Below are 23,850 nucleotides of genomic sequence, written 5' to 3'. Positions count from 1 at the left end.
ATATAGTGAAAAGGTGCTGACTTTTAAAATCTTACGTTGTGCTGTAAAACATGCCGCCGCAACGATTTGCGTGGCACTAGTTGTTTCTGGAAAAAAATATGACAAATAAAATCGAAACATTCATATGTCAATTGCTTTGGCTATCAATCACAATTTTTGTCGCCCAATCGCCTCAGAGATAGCCTAAATAGCGGAAAATTGACAGATCTGGCAGCACTGCTAACCGAAAACCGGCTCTCATCTCCCGTGGTTCACAGAGAAGAAAATAAATATAATTCATGTTCTGACGTTTTAAAACCAAATCAAAACTACAAAATTTCCAGCCATTTCTTTTAAAAAAATAAATAATGATGCTTAAAATATTGAACTAGGTGTCTTTTATATCTAAACTAAGCAAAAGATAAAAATCAATTTCATTCACAACGTAATATATGAACACAATTAATTAAATACGAGCAAACACTAGTATTCAAACGCACGATAGGTTTTTATTCTTCATTTGTTTTGCTTTTTCCTTCATTTTCTTTCGGTACGTTGCAAATGCAAGATACAATGCAATGAACGACTTGCGATAGCAGAGAAATTTTTTAAACTAGATTTTTGTTTTATTTGGAACGAAATGGGCTGGATAACTCTACTGCTCTCGGGTCTGCCTGCATATGTAAGTAATAACATATTTCCACTTTTGTGGCACATAATGTTTGAAAATTTTAGTTTATTTTAGTACCTATCAATGGCGCGCTCCAAATCAAAACGTGGGTGAATTGGACAATAAATGCATTTTTAACTACGTACACCTTTATAACGAAATATTACATTAATATAAGTTTATTTAAAAGGTTTTGTCTATGTACAGCGCGGCGGTTTCTTCACACATAATGTCATGATCATTTTTATTTTATAATCTCGCCATTTTGTTGTAAGCATCAATAACACGCGCAGTGCAAGTCATTATTTGGTACCTAAACATTGTATATACGGAAATTTTCATATGGTTCAAAATTTGAATGCGACGCAATACTGCTTGCTCTTTAACACATACACACCGCGCTTTGCAATATGCTGGGCATTATCGATGACTCAATGACTATATTGACTACTTATAAAAATCACTTCTTTAACCGATTTAATTAACCTATCACTTCACTTTTAGGTAACTCTCGAAGATTTAGGTTACTATTTGGAATGTATATTTACCACAAATTCTGAGATAGGTATGTTCGAAGTACGTCATTTGCCGGAAGAGAATGATAAGCGACAAGTAGCTTTAGATTTTCGTTCAGGCTTTGACGCCATCGCTGCTCAGGAGCAGCTCGATGGTTATCGATACCAGATGCAGGACGGGGTCCAATACATTTTGCGTGCCAAAATAACTAATAAGAAGGAGTATTTGAGGAGTGACACGAGTCCAGAGTTCTCTTTGAGTTCTCGAAACTCTAGCGAGGAAAAAGAGAATTCTTCGGCCATGTCGATATCTAGTATGTCTGACGTTGCGATGCTTCGAGCCAACGCTAAGCTAAATGTGAGTATACCAATACCTTCACATACACAATATGCACCAAATAAGTTATGTTTGAGCCTCTGAAGTTACGTATGTACTTGTAACGTCACAATAAAACCTTTAAGGCATCAACAGGGGACGATTTCGCGAATGCCTGCGAGAAACATATTTTAGGCTAACTTCAGAGACAAATAATAATAAATATCATGGGACACTTGACACTAATTGTACGTGTTCATTTTTGACTACGAACCAATCGAAACTACTTATCATAACATCTTGCCACCACGTCTCATTCTCACGTCACGATGTCAGGCAAAATAGGTACCTACTTACCTAAATTCAGCGTTAACACCGGTCAAAGTAGAAGGTACTTACCTACTTGGTTAAGTAGTTTATTATTGGTGGCTTAAACATAAATTACCAAGTTCCCACCTATCAATCCTTTCTTAATTCTTAATTTATAAAAATGTGGAAATAACTCATATCTTCACGCTTAAACCGCTGAATCGATTTCGATGAAATTTGACATGCAAATACTGTCCATATTATTAATAATATTATAAATGCGAGAGTGTGTTTGTATGTATGTGTGTTTGTCCGTCTTTCACGCAGTAACGGATCGACGGATCGACGTGATTTTTGGCATAGAGATAGTTTATGGGCTCAAAAGTGACATAGGCTACTTTTTATCCCGGAAAAATGCACAGGTCTCGAGGGAACAGCGCGCGATAACCGAATACCACGCGGGCCGAGCCGCAGGCAAAAGCTTGTAATGATATATAAAGCGTTACAATATCATTTAATATGAGTGAGTCTCATGGTACATTATAGGATAGCTTTTATCTCGAAAAACCGCATAGTACTTATTCGCGGGATAGCGATAGCTATAGGTACGCATTATTGCTAAGTAGGTAACTTCGATTAATGAACTGAAACCAATTTACTCAAAACTTATAATATTAATTTAAGACACACCGCGGTATTGTTATGAATAATTTAAACCCCCATAAAGTACCTAACGTCTGATTTAATAGGTATTAGTAGGTTAGTTTTAATAGGGTTATTATTTTGTTTCTTAATTCTTGCTCTAGGCCAAATACAAATTGCTGAAGAAGCAGAAGTTGATTGTGGAGGCACAGATGGAACTTATAAGAGAAAGGAGAAAACTACGAAGAGAATTTGCACGAAGGGTATGTATAAATGTATAACTTACTTCCAAACATTCCAAGTACTAATAGTACCTATTGCATATATCCAAAGTTCGCATCGTACCCTAACTTATACTTGACCTATTTTACATTGGCTTAATTTTTAATTATTTCATACATGAGCGGTGCTTCCTTTGGGTGCGGAACCCTAATAGCAGTCGGTCTGATCCCCGTTTCATTTCGACGCAGACATCGTCGGAACGATTAACTGTATCTTTGTGTCGGGTAGGTTTAGGTAGTACCTAAATATGTGAATTGACGTAACTCTTAGTATAGTACCTACTATACTGAAAAGTTAAATACAGTCCTATAAGTGGCAAGTTCCGGGACGGGAAGATGAAAATAAGATTTAGTTTCTCCATTGAGTGAATATGGATATGCACTAACAAAAAAAACTTGTTTTAGGGAGAGAACGTAAAATTCTTTAGATATCTTGATATTTGTTATGTTTTTTTAAATTTGCATCTGGTAGCCCTAGGCGCAGCTATAGACCTGTCAATGTCATATGGAATAAGTTATTTTTTTATTTTCTCGCGAAAAGGCAAAGGTTATTCTATCTTTAGTTGAAGTAAATAAATACAATAAATTAAATAACGTATTTTATTTTGTAAGAAAGTGTAAGTAAAAGAATATTCTTTTTAGAACGTTTTTTTTCTACTGCTTTAGTTCATCAAACCTCTTTCATCAAATGCAAAGCGATAACACTGTAATGTTTATGGTGCGGATGCTCCTATATTGATATTGGGAAATATTGGTCTTAAATTGTCTGGTCTGAGTGAGTATGGTGTTCACTCGGGCTCAGCGAAAGTCCCTGATGTCCCACTAGTATCAATTTGAGGTCGTTCATAATTCATTAATTAGATTTGTTAATATTATTCACTCATGTTCAAGTCAATCTGTTGAGGTTAAAGACGCGGGTTCGCGGTGAATGCAGGCGCCGAAACAACTGGGGGTCTATGTATTGGGGGGCTTATGTCCAACAGATGACGTCCCACAGCTGATATAATGATGATGAACTGATCAAAACCCGACAACAGTCGGATAGGAATTCGTGCTATCATCGTTCATCTACCATTGCCTGTACCTAATAATTTCGTTTTCTAGTAGTTTACTTGCCGGCAAAATACATTAGACACTGGCATAATTTGCCTCAGCTGGACAAAGCCACATTTGAAAAGTAACAAACTTGATGGAAGAGGGAGAGAGTGAACTTCTAAAAATACATTGCAAGGGTAATTCCAGAGATGCAGACGTGATCAGAACTAACCAACTAACCATAAACTAAAGGTGCTGATAGACTTGAGCATTCACTTGTAATGTATTGGGCATTCTAGCGTTACATTTGGTACAGGTTAATGCTCACAGAATAAACAGACAGAGCGCGTACTCCGAAATTCGAAAATCTAAGTTCGTATCGTACCATCCCTCTCTCGTATTAAATAGTATAAGTGTCAGAGGGACGGAACGATACGAATTTCGTAGTTGCCCCCCGCAGGAGCGTTTTAGCCAGCATTCGAGCGAAATGACGGTAAATAATTTGCTTTTTGCCGAGCATCCGTCGGACATCATCGTGAGGGCCTTTTCGCACTACGTCCGATCCGATCCGAACCGAACCCGTGAAAATACGGTCCGGCGTAGTCGTAGAACTTTTGTATGGTTCCGTCATCCGATTTCTCTCCGATGTAGTGCGTATACTACCATACAAAAGTTCTACGACTAATTAGTAATGTACGGACCGTAATTAGTAATTTGGGGACCGTATTTTTAACCGACTTCAAAAAAGAAGGTTATCAATTCAGTTTTTTTATGTTTGTTACCTCAGAACTCCGTCATTTATGAACCGATTTGAATTTTTTTTTTGAGTTCTCTAGGGAATGTCTTCAATTAGGTCCCATAAGCACCAAATCAGGATCTGATGATTGGATCTTAAGGAAATCGAGGGAACTCTTCAAATGTTGTAGGGACACCTATAGTAAATTCGATATATTTAGCAGTAACTCGTGCATTTGCTCTTGAAAATCATCATTTGGTGAAGTGGAACTGATGATCAAGACCACAGTTGACCATCGGTCGGAGTTACTACTCCATTACAAGTAATTAACGGGTTGAATTTTAATTGCTTTGACACAGTTGCTAAGCAACTTATGCTTATCGTAATGCGGTAAAATGGGTGGTGAAGCACCAGGACTCCTCAATAATTAACGTCTCAGCATCGGAAAAAGCAATCTTTCGTAAAAGGTGACGAGCAGTTGATATTAAACTATTGTATCTTAGATTATTTACACTAAAAAGCGTGAAAAAAAATTAGATAAAAAAAATTGAACTGACTACAAAAAACCATGAAAATAATTTTCTACCAGTCTGAAGTCGGTCGGTGCCTCAGCATGAGCCAGCAAGAGTGATTGAAGCCGAATATAAAGTGCGTAGGTGAGGTAAAACCATTAGGGGGTTGCTAAAACGATTTTTCGATTCAGTGATCTGTTTTCAAAATATTCAACTTTAAAATGCAAATTTTCATTGAAATCGAGCGTCCCCCCCCCCTCTAAAATCTAAACCGGTAGGTGGAAAAATTTGAAAAAAATCAGGATGGTAGTAAGTATATCAAACTTACAAGGAAAACTATAACGGTTAAGTTTTCTTAAGAATTATTAGTAGTTTAATAGTAAATAGCAGCCATAATATGAAAAATACGAAAATACATAAAATACGAAATCCTTAGAAAAATATTACTTATTTTTTTCGTAATGGCTACGGAACCCTATTTCGGGCGTACACACCGGGCGGACTACACGCGCTTGGCCGGTTTTTTTGTACCTATTGTTTTTTTATTTTATTTTTGATTTTATTTATTTTTTCCTTTCAGTGTTGTGTTAAATACTGTGTACAAATATCATTGTGATGTACTTATTGCGCTTTAATTGCGTAAAATAAGTACCCAAATTAATAAAATAAAATAAATAAATAAATACGTCCCCCTCTCCTACGGCAGGGCACAGATATGGACCTCCTCTTAGATTGAGAGAGAGGGCTCGAGCTTCACAAATACCATTAAATTTCTTCGCAGGTTACAGGTTTCCTCACGATGTTTCCTTCACCGTAATATCCATGGTAAATTTCAAATGTAATACAATATCTTGCAATAAATTTCGAAAAATCATTTGTTATAGCCTAACCCATGACCCTCTCCTCCATCGTACCGTCTCGCTCACGCTAATAGTATTTACTAAAAGAGTAAGAGGGACAGTACGATACGAATTTTGAACTTGGGACACTGGCTAGCTACGTTATAATAACACATTTTTTTTAGGACTTCGACTCTGACGACGAACCAATATGTTGTTCAAGAAAACCAAGGTCAAGGACACCTTCCAGAGAGCACAGATCCTTTTCGCGGGATCAAGATACGTATAAAACAAAACAAGCTGCTAAAGTACAAGAATTGAAGGCAATTGACAAAGAATTTGCTTCAATTTCCAAGCTTAGGTCACCTCAGTGGGATAAAGATTTTGAAAAACAATCACTAGAGATCAAGTCAAAATCCAATTCCCCAGACCGAAGTTTGAGAAGATACAAGATACAAGAAGTTGAGAAGAAGTCAAGGGTGCGCTCCAGAGCTGTAAGGTCAAGGTCATTGACACGAAGTTCCACCTCAAGGTCACGGTCACCAAGGCCCAAACCACTAAGGTCAAGGTCACGAACACGGCGGTCTAGCCACAACAGGTCGTGCTCGCGCGATACAGAATATAGGGACAGGTCCTCTAAGAGAATCACAAAAAGAAAAGAAAGATCACATGATCGAATCTCCAAGAGCAAAAGATTAAGGTCACCTGAGAGCGGTTCGACAAGCAGGAAATCAAGGTTACGAAATAGATGTGGATTGCTAGCTATCATGCCCAAAAGCCCCGTAAAAAGGAAGAGTTCAATTTTAAGGTAATAATACTAATAATTTATGGTAATAATTGATATCGGTACGGTATCTTAGTAGGTACGTAAAATGTAAGTTTTAAATGTTTGACCTCATTCCATCATAAAATAAGTTAGAAAAATGGGTCCATATTAGGTCAGAATGTGCTTTTTCTTTGAATCCACAAATTGTTTAATTACTTAATGGATTCAAAGAAAAAGAGTTCTAAACAATATGTATGATGATTATGACAAACAATACATTCTTAATAATACTTTTTAAAACAATACTTTCAAAAATTATGCGAGCTGATATGGACCCATTTTTCTAACTTATTCTATGATGGAATGAGGTCTAATATTTAAAATTGTTATTAAAACAAACCTATAGATAGGATGTTAAAAAGTTTTCTATAGGATGACCATTTTGAAAAGTCAGAAAATTTACGGTTTCGGCGAGAAAAAAAATCTAATTTAATGACTAACAAAAATTCTGATAAACATTATACATTACATTATGACTTCCTTGCGAAAATTATGCGACCAGATATACACCGTAGAAATAAAAAATGACTTTATTTTTTAATTTAGGATGGCAAACAGGCCCCTCTTCCCCACTGGGCACACTGGGCACGTGCCGTGGGCATTGGTGCCCCTAGTCCATACTCCATTACCGAACAATAACCGATAGCTATTTAAAATAGTGCTTTATTATGGTCAGAGGGGCCCCATTCATTGTCCTTATGTGACCAGGGCCTCTAACAGGTGAAAGACGGTCCTGATGACAAATCAGATTTGCTAGCTTAATGAAGCCAGAGCGCACAAGACTCAAGTTTCTTAATCTATGCCCCCAAACTACACAGTTAAGAACGATCCCCGACTACGAAATTTGGGTAGTACCTAAGTATCGTATCTAGTTATCTACCCACTTTCAAAACAAACTTCTGTCTAGTATAGGTTATAAAATTACACCTATCCAGTTCGTTATAGTATAAACCTTCATTTCAATTTACCTTTTTTATTCCGATTACTATTAAAATCACTTCGGCCATTGCCAAACCTTTCTAGTACCGTAAAATCTGCTCAATGAGACATCTTGGCGCCTGATGAAAAATATTAGCAGGGCTAATAACGTAATCAGTGTTACTAACGTAAATATTACTAGGAGCTTTGCTAATATTTTAAATAGGCGTCTCTCCAAATGTAGATTAAGGGTATCTGGCAGGTGGTAGGAACTAGGAAGCATATTGAATTGGACTTTAGAGGTTTTACAAATAAAAAAATCGTATTCTAATGCAATACGGTATTTGACTATTTTGTGTTACTACACAATGCCTGGTATCGAATAAAGCTACTTTTACAAATAACAAAGTTATAAAGGTTTGAAATTCAAGATTTGACAGAGAAAGACATAGCGCCATACTTGCTGCATAGAGAAAAGCGTTTGAAAAAGAGACAGGTAAATAGATTTTCAAAAAATCACTATAATTGGGACGACCGGATGGCCAAGTGGTTAGAGAACCCTGACTACGAATCTTAAGGTCCCGGGTTCGAATCCCGGCCGGGGCAGATATTTGTATGAATAATACGAAGTTTGTTTTCGGGTCTTGGGTGTTTAATATGTATTTATCTATATAACTGTTGATCCATTGCCTAGTGTCCATAGTACAAGCTTTGCTTAGTTTGGGACTGGGTCAATTGGTGTCAAGTGTCCCATGATATTCATTTATTTAAATCCAATTTTCAACCGATTTAAGTTTTCTCTTCGCTAAACATTGTCTGGTATATTTTCATAATAATATTAAGACATGGCAAATTCAGGAATTGTTAAAGTCCGTATTATGTAACTCTCATGGAAATTCTCAGAATTTACCTACATCATTATAATTCAATTAACGTTTTATAAAGAAGCCGCGCCAAATTTCTTGTCTTTTCGGCTTTATAAAATAACGAAGATAATCTGGTGTGCTCTTGGGTCATTACTAATACAACACTAGCTAGCCTGCTATCCCAATTTGAAAAGCTGGTTTCGTGTAATGTAACCCGAGCTTTTTCTCAGACATTTCACATGCCAGAGTACAGGACACCGCAAGAGATACTATATTGGTAGGCGTTATTCAGTATTTCATCAGCCCCTGCAATATTTAGTAAGCATGCCATGTATTTCAGATCAATTGTCAATGATGTCGACAATACCAGTGTTAAAACTAAAATAGCGACAAAGGAACCTAAACCTGACAAATACTCATCTAAACATACTGCAAATGATAAAAGTAAAGATTTGCGGCGCTCTACCAATATAAAAACGAAAACGGACATGCTTAATAATAGTGATGCTACTACTTATATCAATGTTAATTACAGAACGCAGCCTAGTAATTGGAAAGAGTTTAAAAATATGGGAAGCAATAGTTGCAAAACACAACCTTGTAATTGGAAAGAGTATAAAAATATGGGAAGCAATACTTGCAGAACGCAACCTAGTTATTGGAAAGAGTATAAAAATATAGAAAGCAAAGACAGCACAATCCCCGTAGTGCTCCAAAAGGTTAAGAATACTGACAAAAAAATATTAAAAGATACTTTTAGGAATATTGACTCTAGTGATAAAAAGGTAGATTTTAAAAATAATCCATTGGAGATGAAGCAAGGAAACGCTGATAGAAAAAAGTCTAGAAGTGATGAAACAATGATACGATTAATTTGCGATGATATAATGTTTCTTATGAAATCTCTACTCCTAGAAATATCTATAAAAGAGAATATTGTAATATCCGACAGAACTAATGAAGTAATGATAGAAAAATTGAATGCGATTGTCCAGGAAAGAGTAAAAATTATTTACGTCGAAAAAAGTTTGACGATATATAATGCATGGGAGATTTACAGAAAGATATGCACCAAGGAAGATGACATTCTACTTCTCAAAACAATGTTAGCAAAGATTAATACTCAAGAAGCAGCCACAGCGGAAACCAGAAATCGAAATAGTAAGTAAGCTTTTGCCCTCACCTTGATGGCAAAATGCAACTAATAATATAAATCGTCGGTCATACTGCAAAACCGCGTAACTAGCATTTTCCATAAGGTATAATTTTCACTGTCAGAACACTACAATACATTGTTAGTACTGTTAGTAGGTTAGGTACAGTGAAAATTATACCTTATGGAAAATGCTAGTTACGCGGTTTGTATAGTAGTATCACCGACGATCCGACGAAATGCGAAAGTAACCTCATACCTCGGAGATGGAGTGTTGTCAGATTTGAGTGGTAGTGGGCAGCGCACATGGCTAATGGGGCCGATGGGGCAGCAAGATTCGACGATCTGGAACCGAAAGACGTAGTGAGGGAAGACTCTTAAAAAGAGGACCGGCGACCTGGTGAAAATCTCAGGAAACAGTCTGATGCAGCGCACGATCCATCGTTGTGGAACTATGGAGCAGTTTATGCAGCAGTCTGTCTGTTTGTACGTTATCTCTTCACTCTTAGCCGCTGATCCGATTTAGAGTAGGAGGTAGTTTGAGACACTGGGAAGGACATAGGATAGTTTATATCCGGCCTATACGAGGGTAGGCAGCAGCGCGCCAGCCCACCGCAGCACGCCCCAGGACAGAAATAAACGAATACATTGCAGACGAAGTCGCGGGCAAAAGCTAGTAAAATTATAAACGTGAAAGTAACTCTTTCCTTTCTGTCTGGTACCTACTTCACGCCTAAACCATTGAACCGATTTTAATGAAATTTGATTTGGAGTAGTTTCCGACTGGAAAGGACTTGGGATAGTTTTTATTCCGTAAAATTGCATGATGCCGAATAACAAATTCTTCGCAGACAGAGTCGCGGGCAACAGCTAGTTACTATACAATACAATGACTCTTTATTGAACACCAACACAGGAAGCAGTACAGAAAACACAGGTAGGTATATAGAGATTTTCCAAGGTAAGCAACAGGCGGCCTTAACGCTTCAGAGCTATCTCTTCTGGACAACCTTACAACAGGAATTAGTAGATTGTACAACAAGAGCATAAAACGGCCCATTTTACCCGAGATGTTCAAATAGCCACCCGAGGGTTTAATGCTCGAGTTCCACACTCTGCTCTCTTTTTCACTTCGATGGAGAGGAAATGAAATAGCAACAATGGAAAAAATTGTTCACTTACTATACATGTGCGGTATGTGCCTTTTATCGTTCACGCATTACTATTATAATTATATTTTTTAGTTTTATTGGTCTATTTTGATTAATTTTTAGTTTAATTTATATAAATTAAAATTATTAAAAAAATAGTATATGTAGAAACTTCTTTGTTTGTGGCTGTTTACACCTAATTACCTTGGTCTTGACGAAGATTTTGTTTTATGCACTAGAACATAAAAAGTTATTTTGTCGCCTAGATTTTTTTTTATTCGTCTGGATGGCAAACGAGCAAGTGGGTCTCCTGATGGTAAGAGATCACCACCGCCCATAGACACCTGCAACACCAGGGGGATCGCAGATGCGTTGCCAACCTAGAGGCGGATACCTCAAGTGCTAGTAATTTTATCGGCTGCCTTACTCTCCACGCCGAAATACAACAGTGCAAGCACTGCTGCTTCACGGCAGGATTAAGGATCCAGCTTAAACACAACAGCAGGTGGTTTTGCAGGTGGTAGGACCTTGTGCAAGGTCCGCCCGGATTGCTACCACACAGTTGCCTTACACATAATTTGCTATGTAGATTAAGATGTTTATTGTTTATTTTATTATTAAGGGCTGTAATGATACTGTAAGTGATGATAATGTAAATAAATATCAACAGCCACAAACGAAAAAGTTTCTACAATTTTTTTTAATAATTTTTTATTTATATAATAATTAAAATCAATTAAAATCTATCAAAAATAAATCAATAAAACTAAAAAATATAATTATTATATACAGTTGTGGTCATATAATTAAGAACGATTTTTTATAGAGAAGATTTTTTCAAACTGACAAGTGTTACTAACTGCATGTATATTTTTGTAATTCTCTCGGTATCGTAAAACTTTTCCTTACTAGCGGTAAATTCATTTATACATATAATTGGCTAAAAAATAAATAGATAAACTTTATATATTACATCTAAACCTAGTATTACTACTTACTGGCTGGTCATATAATTAAGAACGCTGAATAGTTTATTTTTTATTCAAATTTAAATAGAGAACGGACCGCCGCTTTGTGGTTTTAGGTTATTATTTGAATAATTTTGGCGCCATTTAGTGCCGCAAAAGTCTTTAAGGCGATTGCTTCATATAAAAACAACGGGGAAAAATAAAAGTTGTGATAAATCTACAAGAAAAGTAATACTAAAACTTCGCGACAAGAATTGGTCGTATAAACACATAGCCGATCATCTGCAATGTTAAAAAACTATGGTTTTCCACGCCATAAAGCATTTTGCTACGTATCAAACTACTTCAAATGTTCCGCGTGTACCTAGACAAAGAAAGTCATCTCGTCGAGATGATCGAAATATCGTTCGTTTGGCAAAACAAAATTCTTTTAAAAGGTCTAATGAGTTGAGAAAAGAATATTTTGGCGAAAACAACCCTTCAGCAATCTTGGCACGCAGTATTCGAATGCGTTTGGTAGAAGAAAAGTTGCACGGAAGGATAGCAAGGAAGGTGCCTATGTTGAAACGGTGTCATAGGCAAGCCCGGCTTGCATTTGCAAGAAGATATGTAAACTGGACAGTCAGACAGTGGAAAAACGACGAGGTATGTTCTGATGGCAAACGATATGTAAAACGGCCTCCAAATAAAGCATTCGACCCAAAGTACACAAAAGTAACTTTAAAGCATGACGGGGGAAATGTAAAAATTTGGGGATGTTTTCTGGACATGGTGTTGGACCTGTTAGGCTGATAGAACGAAACATGGATCAATTTCAATACAAAAACATACTGGAAGAAACAATGTTACCATATGCTGAAGGCGTGCTTCCGGTTATTTGGACATTCCAGCACGACAATGATCCCAAGCATACTCTCACATCGCAATCAGTTTCTGTCTTAGATTGGCCAGCCAACAGCCCCGATCTGAACCCAATAGAGCATCTTTGTTGCGAAGTCAAGAAAAAAGTTTCAAATCGACAGTGTGGCAATTTAAGAGAACTGTATGACGTATTCTTAGAAGAATGGAACTCTATCTCTCTTGCGAAATGTCAAAAATTGATAGATTCAATGCCTCGCCGGTGTAAGGCAGTAATAAAAAGCCGTGGACATGCTACTAACTATTAATTTTAGTTAAAATGTATTACATTGCTTTTTTTTTCTGTACAAACTTCACGTTAGTGTGATTTAGTTAATCTAAGTTTCAAATAAAAAAACTTTCGAACAGTTAAAGAATCGTTCTTAATTATTTGTCCAGCTTCATTACTATTTTAATTTGTTACTAAAGAGAATAAAAACAAAATTTGTAAAAAAATGACAGTAATTTTATTCTTTATTCTAAATCCCGTTTGCTCTATTCATGTGGCTATTTCATAACGTAACTAGTTACTTCTAAGAAGGACCCACGACTACACATGACATGATTTAGTTAAAAATAATCTGGAACTTCAAATCGTTCTTAATTACATGGCCACCACTGTAGTAATTCATTAAAAATAAAGGTACATAGTAAGTGAACAATTGTTTCCACTGTTGCTATTTCATTTCCTCGCAATCGAAGTGAAAAGCAGTGTAAAACTTGAGCATTAAACCCATTTTCCCCTAGACGTGTCTATCCACCCTCGCCGTACGGGGTCGGGTGGCTATGAAGGGCTTGGGTAAAATGGCTCATTTTATGCTCTTGTTGTACAATCTACTATTATTTATATTATTTATGTGATAATATTCTTAATTTTTCAGCTTTGGCAGAAGGTGCTAATGGTAACGATTCAACTAAAAATTCAAATCGAGCTATCTCGAATGTTGAGCTGGATACTGTTGCGGTAAGCAAAAAAAAAGAGTATTTAAAAGTTGATTTGTATCCCAGCAGCCATACTAACAAGGCTAATAAAAAGAAAGTGCATCTCAAGATATATTTGATTTAATAAGAAGTCTCAATATGGTGGAGGTGCGGGGTATTTTGCAGCAGTATCAATTCGTCTAAAAAGCAGCTGGTCTAAGAAGCATCTGGTCTAGCTAGCAAGTGGTCTAAAAAGCAAGAGGTCCTCACCTGTTTTTGGCGAAAACTTGTATTAACATAGGTTAGGTTAGAGTTGCGTCAAGGCGGGAAGCGCCGTAGCACAGTCAGTATAAAAAAGGAGCAGTAAGCCGTTTCGGCAGCGCCCTTGATATATATATTATATATATCTATAAATGGCTACGCCTGCCTGGCACACAAACGCGCGATAGGGCTGCCTACTCTACTAACTGTCTTCAGTTATGTATTTGATTTGATAATGAATGTCGCATGAAATTTAAAGTAGGGAAAGGATTAGTGGAGACTTAAAGATGGACTAAGTAAGTAATGTTTAACTAAAATGCATTTTACGTTATTTTCATAAGCCAAAAAACGTATTATGTTTGAAACGGTTTTATTTGGCTTGATCACTACGTACCTATGGATATTTGTTACCTACAAATTAGCTACGGAGAAGTATTTGCGCCTCTTCTGGGATGTGCGAAAAGCTTTATTGTTGAATTTAAGAGTATAAAAAAATCGCATTCTGATAAATAACTTCAATAGTTACGTTTCTATTATATTATATTAGATGAGTTTAAACATCCGTACACTGAACAATACTGTTTATATCGTTGTAGCATATGAAGGTACGTAATAAATGCGCGTGACGTAACCGCGAAGCACTCGCGACTGATGGTTGCCGAGGTATGCTGAGAACTCGTGGCGCGTAGGTATAACTCGCGTTCTGGCCGTTTGTATGAAGACGGTGTATGTACTGCTCCTTCTATGTACTGTGGCCATAGAAACGCGGAATAGGAGCTCCGCTGCGGAGGTCCGTTGACTTTTGAGTCAAAGAATTTTTGTCCACTTGATAGTGCTACTTAGACCTTGCTTTTTAAACGAAATGATACTAACCCGTTAGGTTTAATAGCAGTTGTTTTGTTGGTTAAAAGCTTAAGCTTAGTTTAGACCTGCAAAAGAATCGTGCAAGTTTCATTACATTGCGGCGCTCGGTTGACCACCACAATCTCGTAAGCTTGACGGCCTCGCAATCCATTGCGACTTGCATAATTTTTCTTGCAAGTCTAGACTGGGCTTTATTAGCATAGAAGCTTGATAAAAATGTATTAGACTCTGTGTAACGCATAGTTTTTCTAAATTCTAATAACAATATTACAGCATGACAGCACATTAAAATACGAACACAGAAATGAAGATCAAGTCATAGAACTAATAAGTCTAGAAACAGATATTGAAAACAAGGCTACAGACACTACAGAGGTCTTGCAAGTAATTGATGTAGAAACTTATTGTCCGAAGGAATCTTCGATCAAAGGTGATGGTTTTGTTTAATTTAAACACAATCATCTATAAGTTTCGATGATGTCTAATGATTACAATACATACAATTGACGTTTTTTCTGGAACACCACATCAGTACCTACAGAAAACGGAGGCCTTATTGTCTAGCAGACTTGGAAACATAAGCAATCGTTTTCCCTGCTTTTTTCTGGCACTCAAGACGAGGGTAAAAAAAAAGTGAAGCGTAATACGATCGCTCAGCGTGTTCGACAAGATGCGCATTTTTTCACTTAACTTTTTAAGTCCTATTATCGGAAGTCCAAAAATTTTTCTCATACCATTTTACATCATAATGATCACTCTTCATATTTTTTTTTAATAGTAACGATCGAAACTCATAGGCATCGGAATTCATAATATAACTATTCATACACCTTGTTCCTACTAATATTTGTTTTCATATATTTCTTAGTCATAAGTAAGTCGATTCCGACGCAGTGGACGCGCAGCTTTAGATGCATTGACATGCGACGTGCTCCGCCCAGTGTAATCGCGTGCACAATTTTGCCAGTGTCTGGTGATGCCGTTGTACGGTGAAAAAAATCTATAAATCGAAATATGAGAGGTAATGGTGGATGAACGATGACAGCGCGAAATCGAGATGTAGAATTACGAGGATGGTGATGGAACGGATTCAATGATCCATTGTTGACTACGAATCGTTTTGGGCATTTTTTTGTTATTGTTCAAAGAAACCGCCACAGTGACACTGACAATCATTAAAATTATTGCCAGTGTAAGAAATTAGTTCCAATGAAATTCCGCAACATGGCGAGTAGTCATATAATTCTGGTCAGGCTTTAAATACGAACTTTTCCAACAAAATACATTATTCATTACTTCTGTACAAAAACAGTGATAATGAAAATCACAAAAGGTTTACGAAAACTGTTTCTTACGCATATCTACAAATCTGCATCTGTAGTGCTGAAAACGCTGATGGGCGTCTAATTTAGCTTTCCCTGAATGCCGCTGACGCCGCTGGGCGTCTGTTCTGCAGAAGCGTCCGGCATCGCAGCAAAGTACGTAATCTGCACGGCTACTACGAAACTCGAAGTTCGTATTGTACCGTCCCTCTCGCTCTCGTATTAAATAGTATAAGTGTTAGAGGGACCACACGACACGAACTTCGAGTTTCGTAGTAGCCCTGCTGGCGCGCGGCAATGAATGGGTTAAAGAGCTTTACAGATTGCAATGCATGATAATAAATAGATTTCTTTTTCCCTGAATTGCAACACTGGCATAGATAATAGATCGCTCGTTTTTGGCTCGAAATTCGAACTTGTGATTTTATACACATATTTTCTCAAGTTTTCGCGATTCCCAAGGTCAAAGAATTGAATTGCTTTAAAATTCCAGAGAAATAATGCGTTGTCTGGGAGATGCGTGGTTTGTGGCTGTTTACACCTAATTACCTTGGTCTTAGACGAAGATTTTATTTAATGCACTAGATTTTTTTTTATTCGACTGGATGGCAAACGAGCAAGTGGTCTTTTGATGGTAAGAGATCACCACCGCCATAGACACCTGCAATATCAGGGGGATTGCAGATGCGTTGCCAACCTAGAGGCCTAGGATGGAATACCTCAAGTGCCAGTATTTTCACTGGCTGTCTTACTCTCCACGCCGAAACACAACAGTGTAAGCACTGCTGCTTCACGGCAGGATTAGCGATCCCTGTTCGAGCATGAGAAGTGAAAATATAAAAAAATACATATTTTTATTTTTTGATATCTGTGATAATTATTCTTAATTTTTCAGTTTTTTCAGAAGGTGCTAATGGTAACGATTCTACTGAAAATTCAAATCGAGCTAGCTCGAATGTTGAGCTGGATACTATTGCGGTAAGCAGATTTTAGTACTTACTTTTTTAGAGATTCAATGAGGCCCTCGTTGGGTTGGTATTGTACCTCTTTTGTTCAATCAGTTATAACTGGCAATCCAGTTCTAAATTTAAAACGATAAATTTATCGAACACAAGAGACGAAGTTGATTTGTATCTCAGCAGCCAAACTAACAAGGCTAATAAAAAGAAAGTGTAAGGTAACGACGCCTATTACCGGGGGTATCGAAATCGACGGCCATCACCGCGGCAATTTAAAATACGCATTTTATAATCAAACCGATAGATTTCTTAAAAAATATATTTTACAAGTTAAAAGCTTATTTAGTCGACTCACGTATCTATTAGCGCTAGTGTATGTGAATGAATCAAAGACTTCGCAATTCGTGATTTTCCGAAATGGCACCGACGGAAGAGTATTTGCCATACTAACGCGTGACACCACATACAAGCAGACTCGAATCTTATTTAGTGTTTTACAAAATATTTATGGCAACTGAACTAATGTTATGGTTTTTAAATGGCTTTTTATAGTTTTTTGTACGAGTTCTGATAACTTTTTGTATATTTTTTGGCCCGGAAATACGATTAAAATGGAAAATAAAATACAGCGGCGATAGGCGCCATTTTTAACTGTTGATTGTAATACCGTGGTATATCACGGTAATAGTTAAAGTGGTAGTTTTGGTTCTTCAAGCTTTATTTTTGGTATAAATTATCGTTTATATAATTTGTTACAGTTATTCCAATCTTGATCTATTCACGCTTTTAAAAAACTATTTCCGTGGTATGAAAAGTATTAACAAACTCTTAATTTTTAGCAAAAACTTCAATACTAAATTTGTAGTTTCTATAGAAACCGTTATTTTGCCAAGTTGTTTAAATATTGCGATGAAATGTTATATTTACTTACCAGTTATGTAATTTTGGTTATATGCCAAGGATGTAATAAGTATATTTGATTTGTAATTCAAACACAACTCTATCCTATAGTTTTTATAGGTCGGAATTAGATTTTACAACACTCCAAACTAAGCCAATTAACGATGGTATGATCGCATAACCCTCGGTAATAGAATGTTTGGGAATCTATTACCGACCCATTCAATTGACTTTGGGTCGGTAATAGGTTCTTAAAGCAGTCCCTATTACCGAGTGACATTTTATTTTTCTGTTAAAATAATTCACATTTAGGGTACCGTAAGTGCAGATTTTTTTGATAAAGTTGTGACTTTTATTCAGCATGCATACATCAAACTATTACTGGTGGCATAAGCATAATAAAATACAATGGGCTGGATACACTATTCGAATCATACTTTCGTTTTTTATTTAAATTTTCTCAAAAAATATTTTGTGTACAATATATTATACAGAACCAAAAGCCATTACCTTTTCTTAATCCCTCGGTATTAAGTTCCAAAACATGTGTCGGGTTGCTTTTACCGATGGTAGAAAATTGCCGTTTTTTTGTACCCTCGGTAATAGAAGCTCAATTCGCGGTAATGGAATCATAGCCTGTCCATTACCACGGTAATAGAAGATTTGGGTATTTTGATTTCAATAATTATTTTATCAAATACTAATAACTAAAACGAGCCCAAAAGTTAAGACACTGAAAGTTCAATAAACGCTCTTAAATAAAAAAAATATTCTCGTTTGTTAAGGAGCTTTGATACCCTTAATTTTTGGGTCTCATTTGAAAACTTCCTTAAGTACCACGGTAATAGGCGCCGTTACCTTATCTCAAGATATATTTTATTTAATAAGCAGTCTCAATATATTTACATTTTTAAAAAATTGCGCTGTGTCATGGATAAACAGCTTCTCAAATATACCTACTTAGCCCTCGCTCAATCTATCATTAACTACTGTATCTCAGTTTGGGGAGGGGCGGCGAGCTTGCACATAATAGTACTAGAGAGAGCGCAACGCTCGCTCGCTCCTGAAAGTAATGCTTTCAAAACCACGACGATTTCCAACTCACTCCTTGTATAAAGAAAGTGAAGTACTTACTGTTCGTCAGCTGTTTATTTTAACCAGCGCGCTCATAGCCCATAAGTATGTACTTAAGATGCCAAATTATGAGCAATTACTTTAAAAGCGTATTTGTCTTCCCGCTGCTAAAACTAAAGTCACATTTTGCTAAAAGACTCTGCTTATACATTCACTTATCGGTATATAAGAAAGTAGACAAGAAATGTGACATTAAAACGTCCTCCATAAGAAAAGCTAAGGAGAAAATAAGAAGTTGGCTAAGCACTTTGAACTATCGTGAATCAGAACAAATACTACACACTCTACAATAAACACGTTACAACACCACTCATACACTCACATGTACACTCTTACTTATACACATAGAATATATACCCACCCTCAAAATCACTGTTTCTTTTATTATTATTATTTATTTTGTTATTTTCTTTCTATTTTTGTTTAATTTGGCAGATATATAAGATACATTAGACTGTTTTATTTTTATTTTCCTGGTTGATAATGTCACTTTTTAAATTGTTTATTCCCTAGCGCCTAACAGTTACCTGGCAAACTATTTATAGTGCCATCCTGCGAAACAGGCCTAGCCTAGTGTAGGTGTCACAAGTAAATCACTAATCATAATCGCTAGCAGTGGAATAGTATTAAATAAGTAATATCTAAGTATAACACCTTAAGTAAGTAACTTTCTGAAATAAATGTGTAACCAAACTGTAATGCACTTGTACTGCCACTGTATCAAATAAATAATTTTGAAATTTTTCTTTTACTGTTTTGTTTCGGCGTGGAGAGTAAGACAGCCGGTGAAATTACTGGCACTTGAGGTATCCTATCTTAGACCTCTAGGTTGGCAACGCATCTGCAATCCCCCTGGTGTTGCAGGTATCTATGGGCGGTGGTGATCTCTTACCATCAGGAGACCCACTTGCTCGTTTGCAATCCAATCGAATAAAAAAAAATTGTAATTCAGTGAGTAGACCCAGCACTGTCTAGAATTAAAAAATAATAATAAAAAAGTTACTTTGTCTCACGGAGTGAGCAAAATGCGATTTTGCTCCCTGGATTCTCATAGCAAAACCTGGCTGTTTGAAGTGCTGAGGTGAAAAATGTATTACTTAACGCATAACTTATTCTAATTCTAATAACAATATTGCAGCATGACATCACAGTAAAATACAGAAATGAAGATCAAGTCATAGAACAAACAAGTCTAGAAACAGATAACGGAAACAAGGCTACAGAGGTCGTGCAAGTTATTGATATAGAAACTTATTGTCCGAAAGAATTTTCGATCAAAGGTAATGGTTTTGTTTAATTTAAACAAAATCATCTATAAGTTTCGATGATGTCTAATCATTACAACAATACAATTGACTTTTTTTTCTGGAATACTACATCATTGTGGTCATATATGCATATTGTGGTATATCATCATCATGGTTTATTTTTTTATAAGTATTTTAATTACAGCATCAGAAAAACACAAGACTGTACCGGCTAACCCTCAATTCGTGCTAGTCATAAAGAGACTTATGAAACAGTTGAAAGCAACACTAAGGAAGAGTAGAGAGAAAGGTGTATTTGTGAATCACTTCCATATGAGACAAGTTTTGAAGATTCTTGTGACGGATATGTTGAGTAATGAAGGTAACAAGAATATATACACACACAAACATCACGCCTGTATCACAAAACACAGATAGTTCAGAAGTCAACCTGTACCTATGTACTTCACTTTTCATACCTACGCTCGGCGGTCGCTCTAGGGTTGTCAACTATGGCTTATGCACCGAAAAACTATCGTGGTAGTGTAGTGGCACTCGTATCTAGTTCTTTGATTTATTGTTGAGAATGGGGTACGTATTATAATGTATAAATTTAAAATACATAGCGGTTGAAATACATACGTTGAAATACCGAAAATTATAAAATATAATGGACCTATCAGAAATGGTGGGATTGGGATTCGCAAAATTTCTAGTGTTGCACTGCCAGCTTTCCTATCATCAGTCCATAGTACGTCCAACCTCGTAGGTAAAATTCTAAAGGATTGTCCTTCAAACTACGAGACGGGTTTGGTCGATGCTAGGAATGCTTGGCTAATGGCTTGTCCGGGTCAAAATCTTCCCCCACCCATCTAAATTTTCAACAGAGCTGGGACGACGTACTTTGCAAATTGACTTATTCTGAAATTTTAAGTTCCAGCTCAGGCCCAGACCTTGCAAGACTTCTGGCTGTAGGAAGGAAAGAATCTGGCGAGTGGCTTCACGCCTATCCTTATCTTAATACTGGAACCTTCCTGGAGCCAGAAACTGCGAATTGCAGTTGGGCTGAGGCTGGGTGCTGCTTTGTGTTCTCCACACCGTTGCCCCTGTGGTGCTAATGTCGAACAAATGGGCCACCATGGGCTTTCCTGCCAAAAAAGCGCTGGCCGTTTTTCCCGGCACGCTGCGCTTAGTAATATTATCCGCCGGTTGTACCACCATAAACGTGCCGTCAATTTTAGAACCCAATGGCATTGCGCGAGATGATGGCAAAAGACCAGACGGTATGTCTATGACTCCCTGGAGGATGGGTCGGGTTTTAGTTTGGGACGCAACCTGCGTCGATACACTAGCCCCTTCACACCTCCAGGGTACAACTAAAAAAGCTGGCGCAGCGGCTGAAGCGGCCGAGGGTAGGAAAATATTAAAATACCAGGGTCTCGGTTCAGCATATAACTACGTTGCTGTCGGATTTGAGACCCTGGGTCCTTGGGGTCCCGGCGAACAAAATTTTATTAAAGAAGTGCAAAAGCGCCTGGTCGACACTACTGGAGACCAAAGGGCTGGTAGCTATCTCTCTCAACGAATCGCCATCGCCATTCGACGGGGGAATGCTGCCAGCCTCTTTGGCACCATGCCTCGGGGGCCTTTTTTAGATTTAATTTAGTAGATATTAATTTTTCATGTTAGGTAGTTAGTTTGCGTGCGTGCGTGAGTCCGAGCGTGTGTGTGTGTGTGTGTGTGTGTGTGACTAAACATATTTATTGTTATTAAATGTTTGTAATTATATTTAATTAATCTATTTTACTATTACGGAATCTGGTTTTCTGAAAATAAATTATTTCAATTTAAATTTAACATTACTGCCAAGACCCTGATCCTACTTTTTTTTTATTCGACTGGATGGCAAACGAGCAAGTGGTGTCCTGATAGTAAGAGATTACCACCTCCCATAAACATCTGCAACACCAGGGGTATTGCAGATGCGTTGCCAACCTAGAGGCCTAAGATGGGATACCTCAAGTGCCAGTAATTTCACCGGCTTCTTACTCCACGCCGAAACACAACAGTGCAAGCATTGCTGCTTCACGGCAGGATTAGCGAGCAAGATGGTGGTAGCAATCCGGGTGGACCTTGCACAAGGTCCTACCACCTGCGAACTAATATCTATATTATGATTGTTTTTTCACTCGAGAGATTTGAGAATCATAAAAAACGACGAGAAAAAATGTTTTTCATTAAATATCTTTATTTTACTTCTGCAATTCTTACTAAGTTCCTAAAATTAAATTATTGTGCGCTTGCAAATACCAGGCTCTTCTTGCGCTAAGTATCTCCTTCAAACACATTTCTTCTTCGTTGAACCATTGACCATAACAGACTTTATATCAGCATCCATTAGATTCATTTTCACGTTTAGTTCGTTACGTTTCCGTGGCGATGGAACACGGAAAATCCGGGAAGTTAAGTGAATCTAGTGTTGCCAACTTTGAGCGAAGTTTCATTTAGATAAAATTTAAGAGGAAATGTAATTGTAAGTAAAAAAAAAACTCGTACGTTTGGTTCCGTATCATTGATACGTCTGATACACGGTTCTAACCGGTTCCGTAAAAGTCCTTCGTAATGCTAATTGCTATGCATTCTTAAGAGATTTGTTAAAGCAATGTTCTTTAATTTCAGAATACAAAACAACCCCCGAAATAATACATTTCTTTAGACAGAAGTATCCAAGAGATAAGGATGAGGAATTCATAGAAAAAGTAGCGGAGGCTATCAACATGAAAAAATATGACTTAGACGGCGTAGACAGGGAACGTCAAGGTAAGGTAGCGGTTTAAGCACAGTGACTGCGTCAGCTCTAGCCCTTGATCAAGGTAGAGCAGGATTGTATCCACCGCTTCCACGCCTGTCCAACGAAAGCTGCAAAGTCGTCATATTTTTTTTATTTTGCACTTGAAACTGAAGTTCGAAATCGAAGTTCGTGTCGTTCCGTCCCTCTGACGCTTATACTATTTAATACACTATTTATTCTGTGTTAATACGAGAGTGAGAGGGATGCTACGATACAAACTTCGATTTTAGAATATCGGAGTAGGCCCTCTGGCGCCTAGCACCCGCTTCTCTTGCTTTGCTCTACCCCAGGTCTGGCGCTGCACAGTGAATTAGCCCAGCACGTGTTATGTTGACGACTTTACGGCATCAATCCCGTCCAATGTGTATGATTGTGTGTGATCATCTTTAGTTAGGCTTCGGAGCTTTTGAAGCAACGTAGATCGAAAGCAAACCATGAAGTTGACATTACAGTAAAATTTTATTGATTAAAAAATAAATTAATGCAAGTATGCATTAATTTATTTTTTAATCCTGCAAAACTTTTATCATCATTATCATCCTAAGTATTAAAAGATTAAAATTGGAAATTATATAAAATAAAAAATATTGTAATTTAGTAATTTCGTATTTCAGAGGATACTGACGTGATACTCATAGAAACTAAACCAGAAATAATTACGATAGAAGATAGTGATGGTAAGTGAATCTGAATATATTAGCAAGGACCATATCTAATATTTTCAAAAGGATACAAAACTTCATTCAATGATTTTTGAAATTACACTTGCCATTCCCGG

At 37.0% G+C, this 23,850-nt stretch overlaps 1 protein-coding gene across 1 annotated transcript; it reads left to right on the top strand.

The window, feature by feature from the left end:
• The first annotated feature begins 525 nt into the window (after positions 1–525).
• LOC141444060 (uncharacterized) lies at positions 526–23,757 on the top strand. Its single transcript, XM_074109495.1, has 12 exons — positions 526–661; positions 1,154–1,522; positions 2,596–2,694; positions 6,020–6,642; positions 8,980–9,605; positions 13,495–13,577; positions 14,933–15,089; positions 16,877–16,959; positions 20,113–20,254; positions 20,427–20,603; positions 22,901–23,041; positions 23,687–23,757. The coding sequence occupies exons 1-12, from the start codon at positions 620–622 to the stop codon at positions 23,755–23,757; spliced, it is 2,613 nt and encodes an 870-aa protein (XP_073965596.1). The 5' UTR covers positions 526–619.
• Positions 23,758–23,850: the final 93 nt, after the last annotated feature.

Source organism: Choristoneura fumiferana, chromosome 29 (genome assembly GCF_025370935.1).
Source record: "Choristoneura fumiferana chromosome 29, NRCan_CFum_1, whole genome shotgun sequence".
NCBI lineage: Eukaryota > Metazoa > Arthropoda > Insecta > Lepidoptera > Tortricidae > Choristoneura > Choristoneura fumiferana.
The sequence above is the reverse complement of the archived record's forward strand: the minus strand, read 5'-3'. Positions and strand labels throughout refer to the sequence as shown.

Bases quoted from the DNA above. Each gene is read 5' to 3' on its own strand.
- LOC141444060 (XM_074109495.1), top strand. From the start codon at position 620: ATGGGCTGGATAACTCTACTGCTCTCGGGTCTGCCTGCATAT. The intron at 1,523-2,595 runs GTGAGTATACCA...TTCTTGCTCTAG, and splicing joins GAGCCAACGCTAAGCTAAAT to GCCAAATACAAATTGCTGAA. The intron at 13,578-14,932 runs GTAAGCAAAAAA...ACAATATTACAG, and splicing joins TTGAGCTGGATACTGTTGCG to CATGACAGCACATTAAAATA.